Consider the following 19,511-nt stretch of genomic DNA (forward strand, 5'->3'; position numbering starts at 1 on the left):
TCTCTCGCAACATGCCCTTTCTCACCGCATCTCCTGCACAGTTCAGACCTGTCGGGGCCTGTGCAGCTTCTTGCCTGATGTCCAAAGCCCATGCACTGGAAGCATCTCTCCATCCGCTTGGCCACCCGGGGCACCATCTTCAGCGAGCAAACCGACCAGCCAACTTTTATTTTGGTCGTTTCTACCATTTTATTGGCTGCGACTGTTGAGAGCCGTATCGACGCCGTCTGCGTGCCACCATACGCCTTCTTCATACGGATCGTCATTGGTGTATTGTCCAGCTTACACTGTTCTATTAACTCGCGCTTTAACTCCTCGTCTGTCGTGATTTCGTCGAGATTTCTGCATTCGACCACTGATTCCTGGGATAGAGCCCTCACCATCGCCTCCTCACCGAGCGACTTCGCAACCAGTTCCTTGAAGGCTGAACTTTTGACCGCCGGATCCCTCTTGAGCTCGAAGAGCATCTCTCCTTTCTGGGTGCGCCTGGTTTTCACCACATTCTCTCCCAGTTCTTTCAACTCCGGATCGTCTCTCACTTTCCGCAGGAGTGATGCGTAAGTCACTCCTTCCTTCACCTCGACGATCAGAGCATCTCCCTTACTTCGCTCGCGTCTGGGCCTGGTTTTTTTTGTCTCCTGCACACCTTTCTTCTTTTCTTCTTTCTTCTTCCGTTTCTCCGTCTGTTTTTCGACAGTTCGCTATCCACTGCCTTCACCTTCCTTTTTGTTTTCCAGGTTGTCATTTTTAACCTTCTTCAGGTCTTCTTCATCCCCTGGGGTATCCCTCTTCCTTTTGTCCGATCGTGGGTTTCGTGGCGTCTTAGGCGTCTCCTGTATCTCGACGGACATCTTCTCCCTTGCTTCAGCGAGTGCTTTTTCAACAACCTCTGCTCGCGTGATCATCTCCTTCTGTTCGCGGTCAGCAGCCGTAACGGCGGATTTGATGCTTGTGACTAAATGTTTGATCTTAGTATGAACATTGTTTTTGTCCTAAATGAACTCGTAGAGCTCGTTCACTTTTTTCTTGACCTCCATCAAGCTTGACCTCCCGACCTGCAGCCCTTCTAAAGAAGTGGTGGTGTTGGCTTTATGCGTTAGCACTTGTATCAGGCTAGTCTCTCCTTGTTGTGGATGCTGTTGGTGTTCTATAGGATTCGCTATGGCTGTCTGGTTGCGAATTGGTGATCTCTGGAGCTTACCGCTCCTTGCGAACACGCTCGCCTCTCCCGTTGGTGTGTCTTCATTACCGTCGTTTCGTCTGTTAAATTGTTCGATGGTATTCATGTCTGTTGGGTCCCAACTTCGGGTCGCTATCTCCGCTCGTTGTACATAGTCGCTATCAGTGATCCCATGGTTGTCTATGCAAGCAGTGAGGCCATGCAGGGGTTGACACGGTCCTTCATAGGGACCGTGTTCAGAGCCAGATCAGCGCAAGTCAGGAATGTGACATCTGACGCCTAGTACCTAGTGCCTGAGCCTAGACATCGAACGTACCCGAAGACTTGCCAAGTTATTACCGGGACGGGGGCAATCGCACTATTAGCCTACACGCCGTTTCAGGAAGGTGTCACCTTTCCTTACTCAGGGAACAGGATAGCATGACTGTCAGCCTTTAGCGTCGTGTTGGAATCGTTTCCGTATCGTGTCCGTTTTCTATGTCGTAACCAGTATGTCGTAATCAGGATCTTACTGGCGTCAATCCTGATGTGCTTGGCACTCCTTTCGTGGCTCCTGTACACGGTATTTCCCCCGTGCAATCTCCAATAGGCTTTACCGCGCCCTTACTCGCGTTGTCACCCGATTAGTCGCCTCATACGACAGGGACAGGGACCAAGACCCGAAGTGCTATTCTAGGCCGGCAACTCCACGGCTAATATATATATTACGCAATAATTCAATTGTTTATCTGAAAAAATGTATGTATTGCGATAGACGCGTAGAAATATTTCTAATCAATTGATCTAAACATGTTTGCGATCCCTTAAGAAATTGCCAAGTAATGAGCTATCGAAACCTTTCATTATTTCCTACATGCTCAGCGTTCAGATTTTTGCTTTACCTCCAAGCTCAATATTTCTGGATACACATTATAATTGTAATAGCAGTAAATGATTCTGTGACATAACGGTGGCCTGCTCTTGCTCTCGTGGTCAGGTGGTTGGCGGCATCACGAATATCGTGGCTGGACGTCGATTTCAATTTCCGTTATCGCAGAATAATGTTTTCGTGAGAAAATTACACGGAATAGACTCACAATCTGAAATTGGTCGTAAGTTTTGTCGGTGGAATAACCTCCAATGAATTCGGGGAACAACTTTATATTCATATGAGCTAACATTTGCTATGGTATACATAAATATTTGTCTTTTATTGCTTCAATGATTTGGTTAATGGAATTAACGCTGATTACACATCGTGAGAGTTCTTGATTGAGTTGCTTGATACGCTGCGATGAGCAGCATCTTGTAGAGTTAATGCGTGACTGGCAACAATGTGTATAACCTCGTGTATAAAAAAGTTAAACTCTATTAAAACACAACACTTTCCGTTTGATGGTCATCGAGTGAACGAGCCAGAGCAAATTGCTTTTTTCAAGGCAAAAGTTTATAGTCTCTATAATTCAACAGAAAAACAATAACAAAACATATATAAAGTGAGGTATGCTCTAGAACGAGTACAGTAAAATCTGTTTTTGTGCGGATTTTTTTTTTGTGCGATTTTTTTTGTGCGGTTTTCTGTTCTTGTGCGTTTTTTTTGTGCGATTTTTTTGTGCGGTATATGAAAATAAGCATATTTTGACGAAGTTATCGTCCATTTAGTTTTTTTTCGAAGGTTCATATGCATTTCAGTGCGAAAAAAGCATATTTGTGTATCAATTATCCACTTCTGAAATCATTCCCTTCCTCCCATCAAATGCTCTAAGTTTTTCTAAGTGTTTGCATGATATGATTTCTAACAGCAACATGTTTCGACATGCAACTGAAAGCACAGCCACGCACTACTGAAAAGGCAAACTGTCCCGTCGCAAAGCAGGGAAACAAAAGGAAATTGATGAATGGCGTGGATTTGAGTTATTTTCTTGGGGGAAACTTTTTTTATGCGGTCCCTATCTACCGCACAAAAAAAGTATTTTTCAAAATGTGCACCGAACACGATTTTTTAAAGCTACTGGTGAAGTTTTGCACGATTTTTTTTTCATGCGGTCCCTATCCCCCGCACAAAAACAGGTTTGCCTGTACATAATTTCTTTTGGGAAATGCTATTGAAAACCATATTTTTGTTCTAATTGAGAATATATTTTGTAACACAAACATCGAATGGCGATCAATAGTGAACACAAACATCGATCTGTGAATCCCCAAAATATTGTCCCACTTATTTAGTTCTCATCAAGGGAAACCATTCATTTCTAAGCAATCATTTACCGTTTCCCTACGGCAATCTTGACTCTATTCACTGCACTTGGATTCACTGGACTGTATTCCGGAGTAATTATGAAAGAAAACATTTGTAGGGGCTAAAATAAACACATTCTATTTCGATCAAAATGTTGTGATAGAGTAAAATCTATCTATTATGTTATTTGTCTTTTCCTGAGAAACCCCTGCGAAGAGCTTACAATGCAATTAATTATCCTTCCCCCGCCATAACAATGCTACGACTGAGGATTCATTTGCAGTATCGTATCGTGTTCAACATATCAAGAGCAACGATAATCCCTCCCCATCCCAACATCCGAACTCGAATACACATTCACAGCAAGAAACAAAAAATTAGCAACGATAAAACGCTCAATTTGAAGGATAAATGAGAAAAAGAAATTATCAGCATCCCCTGCGGCAGTGTTGACAAGCAGCCCTGGAGCAAGGCGAGGAAGGACCAAATTAACAGGATCAGTGTTCCCATCCGTAGCAACCTCCTCCCCCTTAAACATCTTCACACCCATTGGATACTGCTACCAACGATTCGCACTAATCAAAGAGACGCTACCGAGGCCAGCATCAGCGTCTCCTGCTTATTATTAGCACACCTCCACTCGAAGGCAACGACCCATTAGACGAACAACAAAGAAAAACCATTCAAGTTGGAAGGTAAAATCTTCTCGGCGGTGAACAACTTTCTCACTGCGTCGACCTTCGTCAAGGATATCCGACAACTTATTATGGTAAGTGTTTAAAGAAAAGATACTGATTTTTTATTCGTTTCTCACCATCTGCAGCACCGGAATAAGGGACTTTAAACAGTTTTCCTAGTTGTACCCACCAGCTGTTGCGATGGAGGAAAACTGCAGGACGAACGGAAGCGAAATCCGCAGCTCCATGCAAATCTTATCTTTTAATTAGTTTCCTTCGAGTAGCAATCTTTGAATCCTCTGGCCGCCATCATCCTCGCCCCGAGGATGCGAGTCCAAATGAGTTGTTTTCTGGCGAGTCTTGAATATGGATAAAGTTTTTATGCGAAAGGTTCCAAAGTGAAATGAGCAAAAAAAATAAAAGATAAACTTTATCAAGTTTATTAATATGAAATCTGTGTCCGTGTGCATTGCGTGGGATACTTCGCGGCAACCGGTCGGACGTTGCTTATAAATGTTCCGGATTATTCGATAACCACAGCATTATTCGCTGAGTCCCAGCATATTCGTTGGCAGCAGTTTCAATTTTTGTGGGCATAAAACGGAGAGAATATAGCAGAATCTTGGGAGTATGCGCATTATTATCAAATTTATGTTTAGGATTTCAATTAAGTATACACGGCAGTCGGCAGAAAGAATGATTCGAAGTTGTAGGAGTTGTTAATTTTCATCTCAGTCTACCATCGCTAGGCGGCGACACTAGAAAATGCTTCTTGTATATATTCGCTGAGTTTACACAACTGTCGTTTTTGAATATTTTAGTTTACAATCGGTTAATATTCTCAAAATCAATTATTTCCAAGTAATTTGATATATTTTATCCGAATTCAATATTTGATAGCGTATCACGTTATTGAAAATTCAGACCAAGCTAATGTCCTCACAGCAGTTGCCCGTTCGATGAACTGATTCAATAATGAGTCATTCAGTAACCTGGAATTTATTTGTAGCATAAAACAAGAAGGAATAGAAATATCCTGCAGAGATGAAACATGTTACTTCCATTAAAACGGTAATGATTCCATTAGAGATTACGCTAGCAAAGAAAATAATGGATTATATATGCACAAAAACATGCAAACGAACAATGCTACATCGCTTTAAAGAAATTTCACAAGAAAATGGACTTTTTCCAACATTTGATTCCTGAATAAGACTTCTCCTATACGAATGTCTGAATGGAATGATTATTGAAGGCAGAAACGATGAAGTATGCGAACATTTTTAATGACGACAGGACGAGATCGAGGGGAAAATAACAAATCGTATCAAAAATAAATTAGGCTGTGGGATAATCAAACTGCAGCTCACGTAATTTTGATGACATAAAATACTTCTACAACTTGTGAGCATATACCGTTTATTTCCACCTGAGTACAAAGACGTGTAAAATATTTGCCATAAATCATTGTATTAGGTTTGATACTGCCTTCCTTTTTCTATTTGGTTGAAAACAAAAAAAAATATGTTGAACATTCATTTTTTTAACAGGTACCGGAAACGAATATTATGTTGATCGAGACATGTTAGCTACAAGTAATATATGCGATATGCTTGTGAATGAACTTCCGGTAACTGACAGAAAATTACTCGTATCAGCAAACGAGTGAGCCTATCAATGATTGGAAGAAAGACTCAACGCTAAGATAATTTGACTTGTATTGACAAATCAGAACACTGTTACCCTGTTACTGACAGTGATTTTTGATTCACTTCATGATTGCATTTCGAATAGAAACGAACGAATCAAAAGTTGCAGTCAATCTTTCGCAAAGTTGATCCTCTTTACGCACCGATTTATGACTTCCTATTAATAGCAATCGTTCATCTTATCCACATCACGTACAGCCCAAGAAGAACACACGTTGCTCCATAATATATAACCTCATTAAATCATTATCCAATTCCAGATGGAATATATGGAGGTATTCAGTGTAGCCATTTGCACTCTTACCTACTGGCAAACGGTTTCGGGTTGAATGAAGCTGTAGGCCAACGAACGCCGCCTGTCAGCTCATTTGTCTCCGACACGGCAGATGGCAGTGTTTCGGGTTATTTGCACTGTTTTGCCACCTTCGTTTGGTATGCGATATGCCTACCATACACAGGCCGCTATGTGGAGAAAAGAGCGGCAGATGAAATCGTTTCCGTTCGAAATCCAATTAGCAAACACACCTCCGCACGCCTGGTGAAGTTTTCGCGTAGCACAGATATTGTGAAGTTAATTGTGGCACATGTTACACCGTGCTGATTTCGATTGATAACATGGAGCACTTAGTGGCGCTCGAATGAATGGAATTCGGGGATTCGGGTATTGAAGATCCATATCGAACACACCGATTAACAACGGAAGAAGAAATTATAAAGGTCTGTATTAGGCCTCATTTTTTTTTAAATGACAAAAAATTTAAAAAAAAATCTCATCTGTTAATTTTATTAGGCTCATTTAACAATTCAGCTGTAATAAAGCCAAATTTATTTGTATACATTTCTATTTTACGATACTTTTGTTGTATATTACACAGCAGCCATTTAGGCGTAAGAGTATTCCTATCTTATCGATTCACAGTGCGATAAGGACCACCTTCATCTAAATGTTGTAAATTACACAATATCGCCTTTTTCGGCGTAATAATAACCCTATTGTTTGAATGTTCACAGTTGGACCATACACAGTGGAACTGGTGATATGAGGTTTCCATTGTTGTTTTATTGATAGCACCAATTACCGATGCAGCAGACCCTATGTGAAGGGCTGGGCTGGGATCACCATTGCATGATGGTTGTTGCGTGGACGCAGTACCTAGGATAACACACAAAGATTGTAAATTGAGGGCCCTGAGTTATAAGCTCATGATCGTTCGCTTAGTAGCGGACGTGCAACCAATTTCGGTTTCGATTTTGTTTATTTATTCAAAAGAAGAATGATTCTAAAGGTGGCCGTACACTGTTTGCCCGGAGGTCAAATATTTGATATTTTTTGACAGATAAAGTTTGATTTGATATTTGTACAAACACTATTTTGTTTGCCACTCTTCAATTTTCAACAGTAGTAAACAATATCAAACACCGAACATGGAAAAAAAATCAACTGAAATATTCAAGGTAACCTAACAATGTACCGACAGGTTCGAAGAACAGACTGAAAAAATATTTTAGGCATCCAATAATTGAATATTTGCTTGTCGTGTTTTGTGTACAATATATTTGATCAGTACACGTTGACCAAATTTTATCTGTCAAAAAGAGTCAAATATTTGGCTTCGGTCAAACAGTGTATGAGCACCCTAAGAGTTTCAAACTATGTTAATCATCGATCTAGTTTTCACTTGCTGCAATAACGACCATTTCTCTCCAGGTACGGATAAATATTTGTCTGATGCTTGCTGTACTCGGGTGTTCTTGGATTTCATGGCACGCTCTACTGAGTAATCCAGCGGATTAAGATCGGGGCTGGATAGCAGCCACATATCCTTTGCCCAGAACGGCAGATGTTCCTGCAACCACTTCTGAGTGTGGTTCGAGGTGTGGCACGGCAATCACCCAGAAGGAGTAGCTTGAGGTGCTGGTGAAAAGCTTCTTTCTGGCGAAAGAAGTGAAAATCTTATTTCCGTACTCATAATGAAAGTAGAGACGTACTTAATGCTAGAATTCAACGAATGGCAGGGGACCGGGTAATTTACGTTCCCCAGGTAAGCGTTGACGTCAAATATATCATTCACATCAAGTTCTCAAAGCAAGCCCTTCTCTGACAGACGTGAAGGGAATGTCCAAGCCGCTCTTCTTTCGAGTCATATGGTGAACGGGGGGATATATAGTACGAAGTGCTTGCCGGAGTTGGGAAAGTGATGTGGTCTTTATGCCGAACCTGGGATCAGCCCATTATGCCAAAAGATCACTGGAGAATGGATCGGCTGGAGATAAACATTGTCACGAAGACCACCAATCTTCCCAACATTTCCCAGCTGCGTCCGATAGAAAACTTTTGGGCGAATGGCCAAAATAGAGAGATCTTTTCATCGGCCATGTTCCAGCCAACTTCCGTAAGACCGCCCAGCGCTTCATTTACGATACTTCATCAAACAAATCTGCCTTTTTCTGTCGAATATACACTAGTTCTTCCGGCTTATATAAAACGTTAAGGCCTAACCGAGCTAGGGGACCAAAGATGAACTTTTCGTCTGACTCACGTTGGTCCCTGCGGATCAATAGGGGACTTTTATAAAAAATAATTTTCCAATTTTGTTGCTGTCGCTTCCAGTTGACACTCTCTAAATAAAAAGCCCAATGTCGGTGCGATGAAACCAGCTCAACGTATTAATCTTTGGATGCATTAGAAGCGCTCTTGAACAGTCCGCCAAATAAAAGTTTTTTTGAGGTTCATCCATTTAAGAAAATCAACATGATCAAATTGTGTTATTGAAATTTATTGATATCGCGGGAAATTTTCGTTTCTTTTGCCAAATGCGTTTCGCGGGACGGAATCTTACGCGGGACATTTTGTTGAAATGCGGGACTGTCCCGCGTAACGCGGAACGTCTGGTCAGTTTAGTGTAACAATAACAATAACAAAAACGGAAACCTCAGGAAATAATTACCTATTTTTTGACGTAGGACAACGTCTTCCAGTACTCATGACAAATCAGAAAACGGCACATTGAAAGAAATAGAAAGAGCAAATGTAGCGTTCTTTCCACTGACAATGTGGATAGAGAAAATATTGCAATTTAAGCTTCGTTCGTTTTCAATTTATTGAGTACAAACACGCTATTCGCTATTTCACAGCATTCATGTTTCTCTAGTCATCCAGCTAACGCCTAGTCGCAACGAGGTTTTCCAAATGACCTTTCTTAAGGCAGACAGTTTAGTTCAGTTTTTCAAATTGGCCTCTTCAAGGCAAGAGAAATAATTTTAGAATAAATTTTAAACTCTCTATAATTCAAGCCATGATAATCATTATTCAAGTCGAAGTCTCGTTCCTGCTAGCAGAGAGCAGTCTTTCCCAATGCTGATGCCAGACACAGCTGTATAGCTCAATACAAAAGAAGAATGGAAGATAGATATCGCACACAGTGGTGTAATTTCGTTCGGTGAAGGCACCGCGTCGATTTTCATGTCGTCTGGTGGAGAGTGCTTCTGCATCTGTACTGGGATGTAAGTTTGAAATATCGAAAACGAGAGCGTTTCGTTTGGGGTTCAAAGATTTGGGCGTTATTACCTCTGCTGGCTGAGGACAATCAGACCTCAGAATATGCGCGAAGTAAACATAGCTCAGAGCTTGCATTTACGGACAGAAGTAAAGCTGAATCACATTACAAATTTATGATTTCATTAGATATCAAATAGATAAAGGTGGTGAGGGAACAAATATGTAATCACTTCGGGCAGCACTATGTCTAGCAAGAGGAGAATATTCGCGATGCATACTAAAACGCAAATCTCCACACAAACCATTGTTCTTCTCCAGGACCGACGAAACTTTCGGAACTATCAAAGAGGTATTTAACCCTTCTATACTCGCACATATGGTCTCATAGACCGAGAATCAATAATTTTGTTTCGACAAGGCTGAATTAACTGACTATTATAACTCAATGAAGTTGAAGAAAAAAAAATCTGGAGTTTTTTTCATTCAATTATATATTTTTCTTTAAAGAAATACCAATTACTAAAAATACACCATAGCAATACGCGCAGTCTGTGACACTGAGCGCAAGTATACAACTTATGATTTTGCGTACGAGTACAGAATGGTTAAAGGTTTTCGATGCATCATAATTCGAAGGAATCAAAAGCGAATTAATTTTTATTTTTTTGCTGGAAGAGTAATGTGTAATGATGATGGTGCTTTGAATTATAGAGTCTTTCTCAGAATTCCAGACTTTCTTGGTTGGATTACTTCCAGCCTTGAAAAAGGCTAATTTGGAAAACGGATCTAAACACTCAACCTTGTAAGAGACCATTTAGAATGCCTCGTTGCCGTCGCCACCTGGTCGCTAGCTGGAAGACTGATATATCGTGAATGGCTGATTGGTGACTTTTTCCAATCGATAGATTACTTTTCGTGAATTCGAGCATTGTTTCTGGAATGAAAAAAGTGCAGCGCATTCTAAGCCGGATGTGAAGAAGGTATTTTTCAACGATAACAGCTGAAAGCGGATGAGGAGGCGATCTGGCATAGTGGTAACATCCATAACTCTCACGCAAAGATCACTACTTTAATTCTCACTCCCGGCATTCTTTCAAAAATGGAAGTAAAAGTGACGAACCAGCCGAAATGTGTTGAAAGTCACTATAATAGAAGAAAAAAAAGGTGAAAACGGTTGCTGTCGACGCCGCCACCCCACACTCGTGTTCTGAGTGTACATTGGAATTGTAATTTTGCTAAGAGATACTGAAAAACGACTCAGTAATTCAGTGAGTTCAGTTCTTTAGTATCGCTCCAGACAACGAAAAATCAACAGTACCTGTTGACTCTTAGGGTTAATTCGAGAATCTGCTCAAAATGGTGTTTTTTTTAACCATTTACCTTTTTTTACCAAGCTTGGACCTAACAGATTCATTGAAAGTACTTCAACATGACGTTTCGAAGATCCATGTGGAAGTTATTGAGGCTGGTATCAAAAACACGACCGTATTGTTGACGTAGCACTATTAAAACATTTTGTTCAATTCGCTAATTTATCACCTCAGTTATTGAATTAGAATGAAACGAAGTTCGAGAAAAACTTGTTTTGTAAGAAATACATTGGTGGTCCTGTAAACGGTTGAGTGTTTTTGTGGTTTAGTCACTTGAGACGCATCGAATGTCAAATTCAACCGTAGATATTCCAATATAGACATAAAAAAATTCCGTATTTATCAGTTTACTCATATCGATGTTTTGAAAAACTGTCCCAACAGAAATATGAATACAACCACGCGTTTGGTAGAAATGTTGTTTGAAAAAATTTGAGAACAGGTTTAAATTGAACGAAATTCGGAAAAACCTCATCAACTTGGAAAAGAAAACTTAATTTCTAGTTCACACATTTTCTTTTCCCTCGGATATTGATATTGTTTTGATTCATTTATTTAGTTACATTGTTTTTCTTACAGACTCGGCAAACCACTGATCCAGACAACGTAGTGCAGCATCAGCAGAGCGAACCAGATTCCAGCCACACAAACCAGAGTGACAACGGCCACAGCTATTCGACGCAGAGACTGGGCGGCATCTCATCCGATCTTAGTGCCGATTCCGCAATCAGCAGCCAAAGTATGCCCCGACGGCAGGAGGACAGACCCCCAAGCGACAGCTCCAGCGTGGACGGAAATGTGTTCGTTGATGGTGCCTCCGTCGGTGGTTCGCAATCGAGAACTCGCCGATCGCAAACCTTCGATTCAATCACATCCAGCAATTTCAACTACAGCCTCAACAAGAGGTTTATCTCAAAGAACCAAATGAAGGAATTCCGGGAGGCGTTTCGACTCTTCGACAAGGACAATGATGGGTCAATTACTAAGGAGGAACTGGGTACCGTTATGCGCTCGCTGGGCCAGTTTGCCCGGGTAGAGGAGTTACAGGAGATGCTGCTAGAAATCGACGTCGATGGCAAGTTGTTTCACTACATTTCGTTTCCTGTAGCCGACATCTAACGATTGTTGTTTTAGGCGATGGAAATGTGAGTTTCGAGGAATTCGTCGATATTATGTCCAACATGACGGATACCATGGCAGAAACCTCTGCAGATCAGGAGGAACGTGAGCTTCGCGATGCTTTCCGTGTCTTTGACAAGCACAATCGCGGGTACATTACGGCTTCCGATCTTCGAGCGGTGCTACAATGTCTTGGGGAAGACCTTGACGAAGAAGAAAGTAAGAGACATTCATTTCTGTACAACAAAAAAATACTTCAAATCTCTCATTTTTATTTTCCGTTTATAGTTGAAGATATGATCAAAGAGGTGGATGTCGATGGTGACGGCCGTATCGATTTTTACGAATTTGTGCATGCCCTCGGAGAGCCTGAAGATTCCCAGGAGAATGACGACGATGAAGAAGCGATGACACCACAATCACTTACCTGTGACGTTCACGTTTAAACTATCATCTTACTGACCAACGAAACGCAACTCAATTGGCAATCGTAAAAGCTTATACACCAATCAAAGACATCAGATATCATTCGCATGTTCAACATTTTCAACAAACATTCCGCTAACTTGTAATCAAAGTTTTCTATAATGCATTTTAAAAGAATAAAATAAATTTCACCAAAATGGGTAAATATAATCGGTTCTTACTACGGATAAGCATAAGTACACATATCAGATTATTCAAGATACAAAACAAGTAGTAAACTAAAACAGCTCTTCTCTGAATAGATGTTATGTAGCGTCTATTTGAATAATTAACAAATTCATGTGATGCTAGTCAGACACAAAATATTATCATGAGGCATTTAACTTTATCAATGTTGTAAACAGAAAATTTTTGAATTTCACGATTTTTGCCATCTTTAGCTGGTTTTAAATATCTATAGTATGAACGTTATCTAAGAGAAATTTTCAACTAATACAAAAACTCAACAAGAGCAGCACCAGGACGAGACATGATACAATGCATTGACAATGGGTGTAGGGCTTAGATTAAATACAGCGTGAAATGTGGCAAACCAAAAGCAAACATCAACTTTTACATATTATTATCTAGTAATGTTACGAATGTCACAGTGTACAATCTCTTAATGTACAGTGTTGAATAATAAATCTATCCTATGCATTACTGTCTATCAGCAGCGTTTCTTTGATTACGTATTATCTGCCAGAACGACCCGATAATCAACCCATTTCGCCGTCCTGTCCTTGGGAGCTTGGGAGTAGCAAATCATTCTCATTGTGCATGTTTCGGTGATTCGGGCTTTAATCAGTCAATAACGACGCTGGCCACGTCCTTACAGTCAACAGGGGAAGAGAAAGAATGTTAATATGATATTCGCAGTCAGAAGGGTAGCCTCTATAGCGTAGTTCATTTGAGATTATCATGGAAGGAAACATTGTTAGTGGGAATGGGTGAGAAGAATCAGGATTCACTGTGGTTAGTGATGTACGAGGTGTATTCAAAAAAATTTCGCGAATTTGGTGTTTTTTATAAAACTATTTATTTATTCATGAATACCTATTTTGTCAACTTCAAAGTAATCCCCATGAGATATCATACACTTGTGCCAAAGTTTTTTTCCAATCTTCGAAGCACTTCAAAAAATCTTTTTTTACAGGGTCTTTCAGATTAAACGCTCACGCAACACACTTTAATAACTTCTACAAAAGTGAACCGATTTTTATTTTAAAAAAACCAAAATAAAGCTTATTTTAGGACATTTTATATGTGACCACCCCTTTTTTCGATAACGCGTTTTAAACGGTGAACACAATTCTTCATGCACAATTCTAACATTACGACTTCGATGCTGTTGAAAATCAGAGTTATTTCTTCTTTAAGTTCCTCCAAACTTTGTGGCTTATCAACATAGCAACGGTCCTTCACGTACCCCCAGAGGAAGAAATCGACGACGAGAAATGTTGAAATTCTCACCATAAGAGGATAAAGTTTCATTAAGGCTTCGGTTGTTCGAGTAATACGATTTCACTAAAAATACACGTTCTTGTAAATTGTACATCTTGACACTAAAAACCATCCGATCAGACTGAACGAGTAGCCGAATATTATCGTCCCGAAGTGGTTAATCCAGTGTTACCATCGACGGAGCGAAAAAATTTTTGTTAAGGAGCTATCCGATTTTTTTGCGTGAGCGTTTAATCTGAAAGACCCTGTATCTTGTTCAGCTCCTCCTTTGATGCCGTCTTTATATCGTCAATAGTAGCATAGCGTCGTCCTTTCATGGGCCTCTTCAATTTCGGGAACAAGAAAAAGTCACAGGCGGCCAGATCTGGGGAATACGACGGCTGCGGCTTCAGTAGGCGTGGTGCACAAGATACATAACGCGATAAGGGGGAGCGGGGTCGAGGTTGCGTTATTTTCTGTGTATTAGAGATAGGAAATTGCGTTACGTAGGAGGGGGAGGAGGTCCAAAATCCGGATTTTTAGCGTTACGTAATTTGTGCACGACGCCTTAGTAGCACTGGTTAGTCACCCACAAGCAACGGGCAATGTTGGGATGAATTTCGCAGCGACCCGTCTCATGCCCAAATCATTGATAAAAATCGAATGGCACGAGCCAATCGATGTGTCTAGATCCTCAGCAACTTCTCTAACGGTGATTCGACGATTGGCCAATACCATTTTCTTCACTTCATCAATTTTTCCGTCTGTTGCTGAAGTGCTCGGGCGTCCGGCTCGCTCTCCGTTGTTCACATCTTCTCGGCTTTCTGAGAACATTTTATACCGATAAACGTTGCTTCGGCCCAAGGTAGCTTCTTCGTATGCCATAGTCAACATTCGGAATGCATCCGCGCACTTAATTTCGATTTTCACACAAAATTTTGTACAGGTTCTTTGATCCATATTTTTGAGTAGGCAAGAATCGAAAACGAGCCAAAGCACGTACAAGTAAAGCAGCTGTCAATAATTAACTGAACATTCAAAATAGCCGAACTTGTCGGCATAAGTAAGAGATATAATCGAAATTCGAATATACCTAACTCGCGATACTTTTTGAACATACCTCGTAATTAGGTATTAATGCATTTTTTTTCATAATAACGGCTGTTAACGTATGTTTCAAAAAAATGGACAAATTTCGGATGGCTATAAAAAAACTACAACCGATAATTGAATGGACCAAAACTTACCATGAATGCTGCTTATAAATCCTTCTAAGAAAACTATTCAACACTCTGCCGGTCAGCCTTACGGTAGTTGACCGGAATCTTAGGCATGATCGATGAGAAGATATTTGTCACCATGTTCTTCAGATCTTTCGTGACCTTGGCGATTAGCTGCTTCTCCACCACAAAATTATTGGAGTAGGTCCTCCGTTTGTGGTTCGCCCAGCAATTTTCTATCGGTCGCAGCTTGGGGCCTTTGGGAGGGTTGGCGGATTTCGGTACAACGTCATCTCCAGCCGGTCCATCTCCAATGTTTTGTTGTCAGCCGCTCTTTCTGAGTGATTGCCTGCTGCTCAGACACGGCCGGCCTAGACTGACGCTTCCGCATAAATGTACTTGTTCATAGTTTGACCGGTTGCTCCGACTTCCAAGGCTCGGGACGATGAGGCTACCTTGCTCTCGGTCTCCCTCTCTAACTTCTGCTGCACTTTACAATTGCTTAGCACTGTCGAACGATCGGAACCAGGCTTCCTTTCCACGCTCTTGCCATTCTCCTGATGAAAGAGGATGTTTCAAATCCCGGATCGGCTATATCCGGCGGACACGAGATGCCAACTTCTTCGCGTTCTGGCGAGAAATTGACAGTATGAACAAAGTATCGAACGTAGTTGTTTCACAGTTTTCGCCAAGGCTGCTGCAAATCAACTGATAAGGGCGTCGATGCATTTTTGTAGAAGGTCCAATAAACGTAGGATTTAAGGAAATTTTGGTTCATTGAATTATATTTTGTGGTTTCTGTCTTTATATTTATTTTAAAAGAATCCCTCGTAAATTTACCACATTGAACATTGAACAGCCCATTACATTCTAAATACGATTCCCTCATGCGGGACTGTAATATAAGTATTGAAAAAAATGGACTGATTTTAACGATTTTTCATTACTTTTTTCATTTCTTTACATTGCCAACCTGGCAGTGAATTCACCTATGCATCCGAAATCGTAGCAACCCTGTACAGGAAAATGACAGCGTTCTTAGTTGAGGGCAGATTTTGAACATCGTGAGGCACTTAGTGTCCGCCGAATACAGCCGACCCGGCATTTACAACTTCCTCTCCCTTCGGAAAATAGACGAGAACATCGAACAGAATCCTGGTTCCAGCCGCTCGACGGCACTGCGCGACCGTAAATTGCAGCAGTAGCTAGAAACGAAGACCGACAGCAAGGTGGCCTCGTCATCTCGAATCTTGGGCCGAGAAATCGGAGCTACCATCAACCCGTATAACGTCCACCAGCTGCGACCGATAGAAAACGAAACCTCAAACGGTGGATCTATTCCAATATTTTCGTGGCCACCAAAAAATTCAATATACACGTAGTCCAACATATTCTAAAAAACTTTTTCACCTCGCTGTAGTGTTGACGCCGCAGCGCATACGCTATCCCTGTAATGCAAAATTACTATGTTCACATTGGTTCACATCATTCAGTGTTCATTATTTATCGCACATGAAAAGGTTTTGTGCTGTGGTGATAGGAAAGTTTTTAGAAAGGGTGCGCCCAGGTGCTATTTTCATTAGTTTCAAAAACCTGGGAGTGAAGCATGATTTTACCGCATGGTACCGTGAGACTTCCTCCTATACTTCGGGGAATATCTTAGATGGTGACAGATACACGACATCTGATCCAGAATAAAAAAAGATAAATCACTATATGCCCATTGAAATTAAATTAAAGAATGTTTTTTTCAAGATGGGTTTTCAAGTGGGAGCATTTACTATAACTTTGCGGAGCACAAATTTCCCGCGGAGCACCATTTGAAAACCCCTGGTCTAGCGGAACTTGATGAAAACTCCGAAAGGGATGGAAAGTAGAAGACAGTTCGTATCAAAATGGTGTTCTGTAGCTAATGAAGAACACTGCACAAAATTTTCTCTGGTGCGATGATATAACAATCCTCGAGGTAGACATAGTGCTCCCATAGTCGAGTGGTTAGCGTCAAACATGATCATACCGGGGGTTCGGGTTCGATTCTCATTCTGTTTAGAGTTTTTTCGTTAAAGAAAATTTTTACGATCTCAGAACGCATTCGAGGCGTATTGTTTGGCATAGTAATCTCAACTAAGTACAGTAAAGCCGGCACCACACGATGCTACGAACACCCCCGAATATTGGACGCTCGATGGTTAGACGCATCGTGTAGTCGATAGACGAACTACGAGCCTCCAATGTCGAGCGTCGAATATTCGCGTTGGAAGGTAATCCGTTCAGCCAGCGCTACACGATGCTACGAACACCCTCGAATGCTGGACGCTCGATGATTCGACGCATCGTGTAGTCGACTGACGAGCTACGAACCTCCAATGTCGAGTGTCGAATATTCGCGTTGGAAGGTAATCCGTTCGTTGTGGATTACCTTCCAACGCGAGTGGCACGAGTCAAAGGATTTTTGTCATTGGTTGATTAGACACTCGACGACATTCGATACACCGCTACAAGATTCGTCCGAATCTATCTTTGACAGATTGGTTTGTTTACAAGTTTTAGATGAAGGAACTATGAAATTGATTTATAAAATTCGAATCATCGGCGAAATATTGCAGTTTAATAATGTTGATTTCAAGCATTTTTAATTTACAGCCCGATATCAGTACAATTGCTACGGCAGCAATTTCAATACTCGCATCGTCATCTAGTTTCCTAACGTTTTTGATGGCAAATAAAAATAATAAACATTCGATCCACATACTCGCTGATTGTTTGGACCGATTGCATTGAATCGAACATTCACTTCACCGTATAGCAGCACATTCGTCAAAACATTTGTCGATTCATCGAGTCAAATGTTTGAGTCCAACATTCGAGTGAAACGTTGGACGAATCGTGTAGCGCCCGCAAAAGTTACCTCTAATTCGACATACCGAGATACCACTCAGTGTCGCATAGAGGCGATGGTGGCCTGTAATTTGACGTTCGCGATGATAGTGGTACAGTGTCCTCGTCTGGTGGCGACATCCCTGGTTGGTGATTTTTCAAATGTCTTTACAATAATATCGGAAGAAACTAAAATTCATAACTTACTTTTGAACAAAGTGTGATATTCAGTATATTGTTCAATGTGTATTCTAATTGGTATTGTTATATAGCACATTTCTTTAAATTCACCTTGAAGTTTTGAAGTATATTTCAAAAAGTGTGAACAAAGAATATATTGCGCAACAGCGAACTAAATTTTATGTAATTTGTTGTAACTCAAAACATATCCATAAAACTAATTTTTCAAACGGTATGTAACCGGGAAACCTTCGATTTGTGAAGTGGTCGTTTGAAAGTTTGAATCTAGGTTATTAATCTATTGTAGACCCAAAATAATAAAAATATAATATCACAATCATTCGAATTCTTGAGCGCAAATGAACTTATCTCTTCTAGAGACTACATGTATTCAGACCGCTGGAAGTTCTTCAGAATATGACGTTAAGATCGCTTTGTTGTTGAATCCATTCTATATGCTTGTGGATTTTCTGCTTAGAAAAGTTTGATAAAAGCAAGTGAATGACCTCGAGACAATTCCTTCTTTAAGCGTTAATCATTCTGCGTCGAATCAACGGAACGGTATGATAATCATTTAATACAAAAGATAAAATTTCCAAGAGTTATATGATTGCTATTTATTGACTCGAAAAATTGTTTCAATAGCTTAAAAATAGCTTTGAAATCAGGTTATTGAAATCATCCGTATCCGTATGTAGCGAACCCACTTGGAAACCCATTAATCGTTATTGGAATGTGAGATGGTTTTGCTCTCAGGCTGAGCTACAAATATAATGAAAAGAATGTGAAAGAGATCGGATATACATTCCACACTATCTGAGTATAAAACATGACACTTCCTTTGCTTTCGTCATTATTTTCTCTCGAACAGCCACGAAAGCAATTCGGAAAAGCGCGCCAGCCACAGGAGGTGTGAAGAAGCCACATCGTTACCGACCGGGAACCGTCGCTTCGTGTTGCCGAGAATCGGACCGGATAGGGAAATCTCAACACGTCTTTTAGCAGCCGTTACTGTTCAAGCAGCTTTAAAGCTGAAATATATTTTGAATATATTCATTTGTCTTGATACATGTTATATTTCTTACATTTTAGTTTGCGTTTTCCTGAATAAATCTATCCTTCCAACATAATCCAATCCTCGGGTTCAATATACAATCTGCGATAAATTCATTTTAAATTTCAATTCCTATTCCATATCATCATACATACTGTTACTTCGGCTTTTCACACCTATTTTAATACCTTTCTAATCTGCCTAATATTTCAATTTTCCCAAATTACCGCTATAAATCCTTCTACTCCTTTTATTCACTCTATTATCTTCACTTTTTCCATTTGTTTTTGTTCTTAATACACTGAGCTGTCAACTGACTGTTCCGTCTCACTCTCATTGAATGGCAGTTGCCAATTGTCTAGGGCTCCCGGAATTCACTAGTCCCTCCTGTCAGAACTGCCGTCTGTTGCACGGTGGGTTCGACAACATTCCCCCTTCCGTGTAGTTCCGGGATAGCCCAGATTCTTCCACCGTAACTCATTTTACGATATCCAGCAATG

General features: G+C 40.6%; 1 protein-coding gene across 5 annotated transcripts in view; it reads left to right on the plus strand.

Annotated features, from left to right (window-relative positions):
• The window catches only part of LOC129774506 (calmodulin), a 48,196-nt gene extending 35,291 nt beyond the window's left edge, over nt 1–12,905 (plus strand). For 3 of the 5 annotated variants that reach the window (XM_055778254.1, XM_055778255.1, XM_055778257.1), the window contains exons 2-5: nt 3,762–4,167; nt 11,233–11,728; nt 11,788–11,991; nt 12,061–12,905. In XM_055778254.1, the coding sequence (XP_055634229.1) occupies nt 4,165–4,167; nt 11,233–11,728; nt 11,788–11,991; nt 12,061–12,218 (861 nt within the window). In that variant the 5' untranslated portion in view covers nt 3,762–4,164 and the 3' untranslated portion in view covers nt 12,219–12,905. Of the gene's footprint in view, nt 1–3,681; nt 4,168–11,232; nt 11,729–11,787; nt 11,992–12,060 lie in introns of all 5 variants that reach the window. The other 2 variants (XM_055778256.1, XM_055778253.1) reach the window with 2 other exon arrangements.
• The last annotated feature ends 6,606 nt before the right edge of the window (nt 12,906–19,511 follow it).

The sequence above is a fragment of the Toxorhynchites rutilus genome, chromosome 3 (assembly GCF_029784135.1).
Source record: "Toxorhynchites rutilus septentrionalis strain SRP chromosome 3, ASM2978413v1, whole genome shotgun sequence".
NCBI classification, from domain to species: domain Eukaryota; kingdom Metazoa; phylum Arthropoda; class Insecta; order Diptera; family Culicidae; genus Toxorhynchites; species Toxorhynchites rutilus.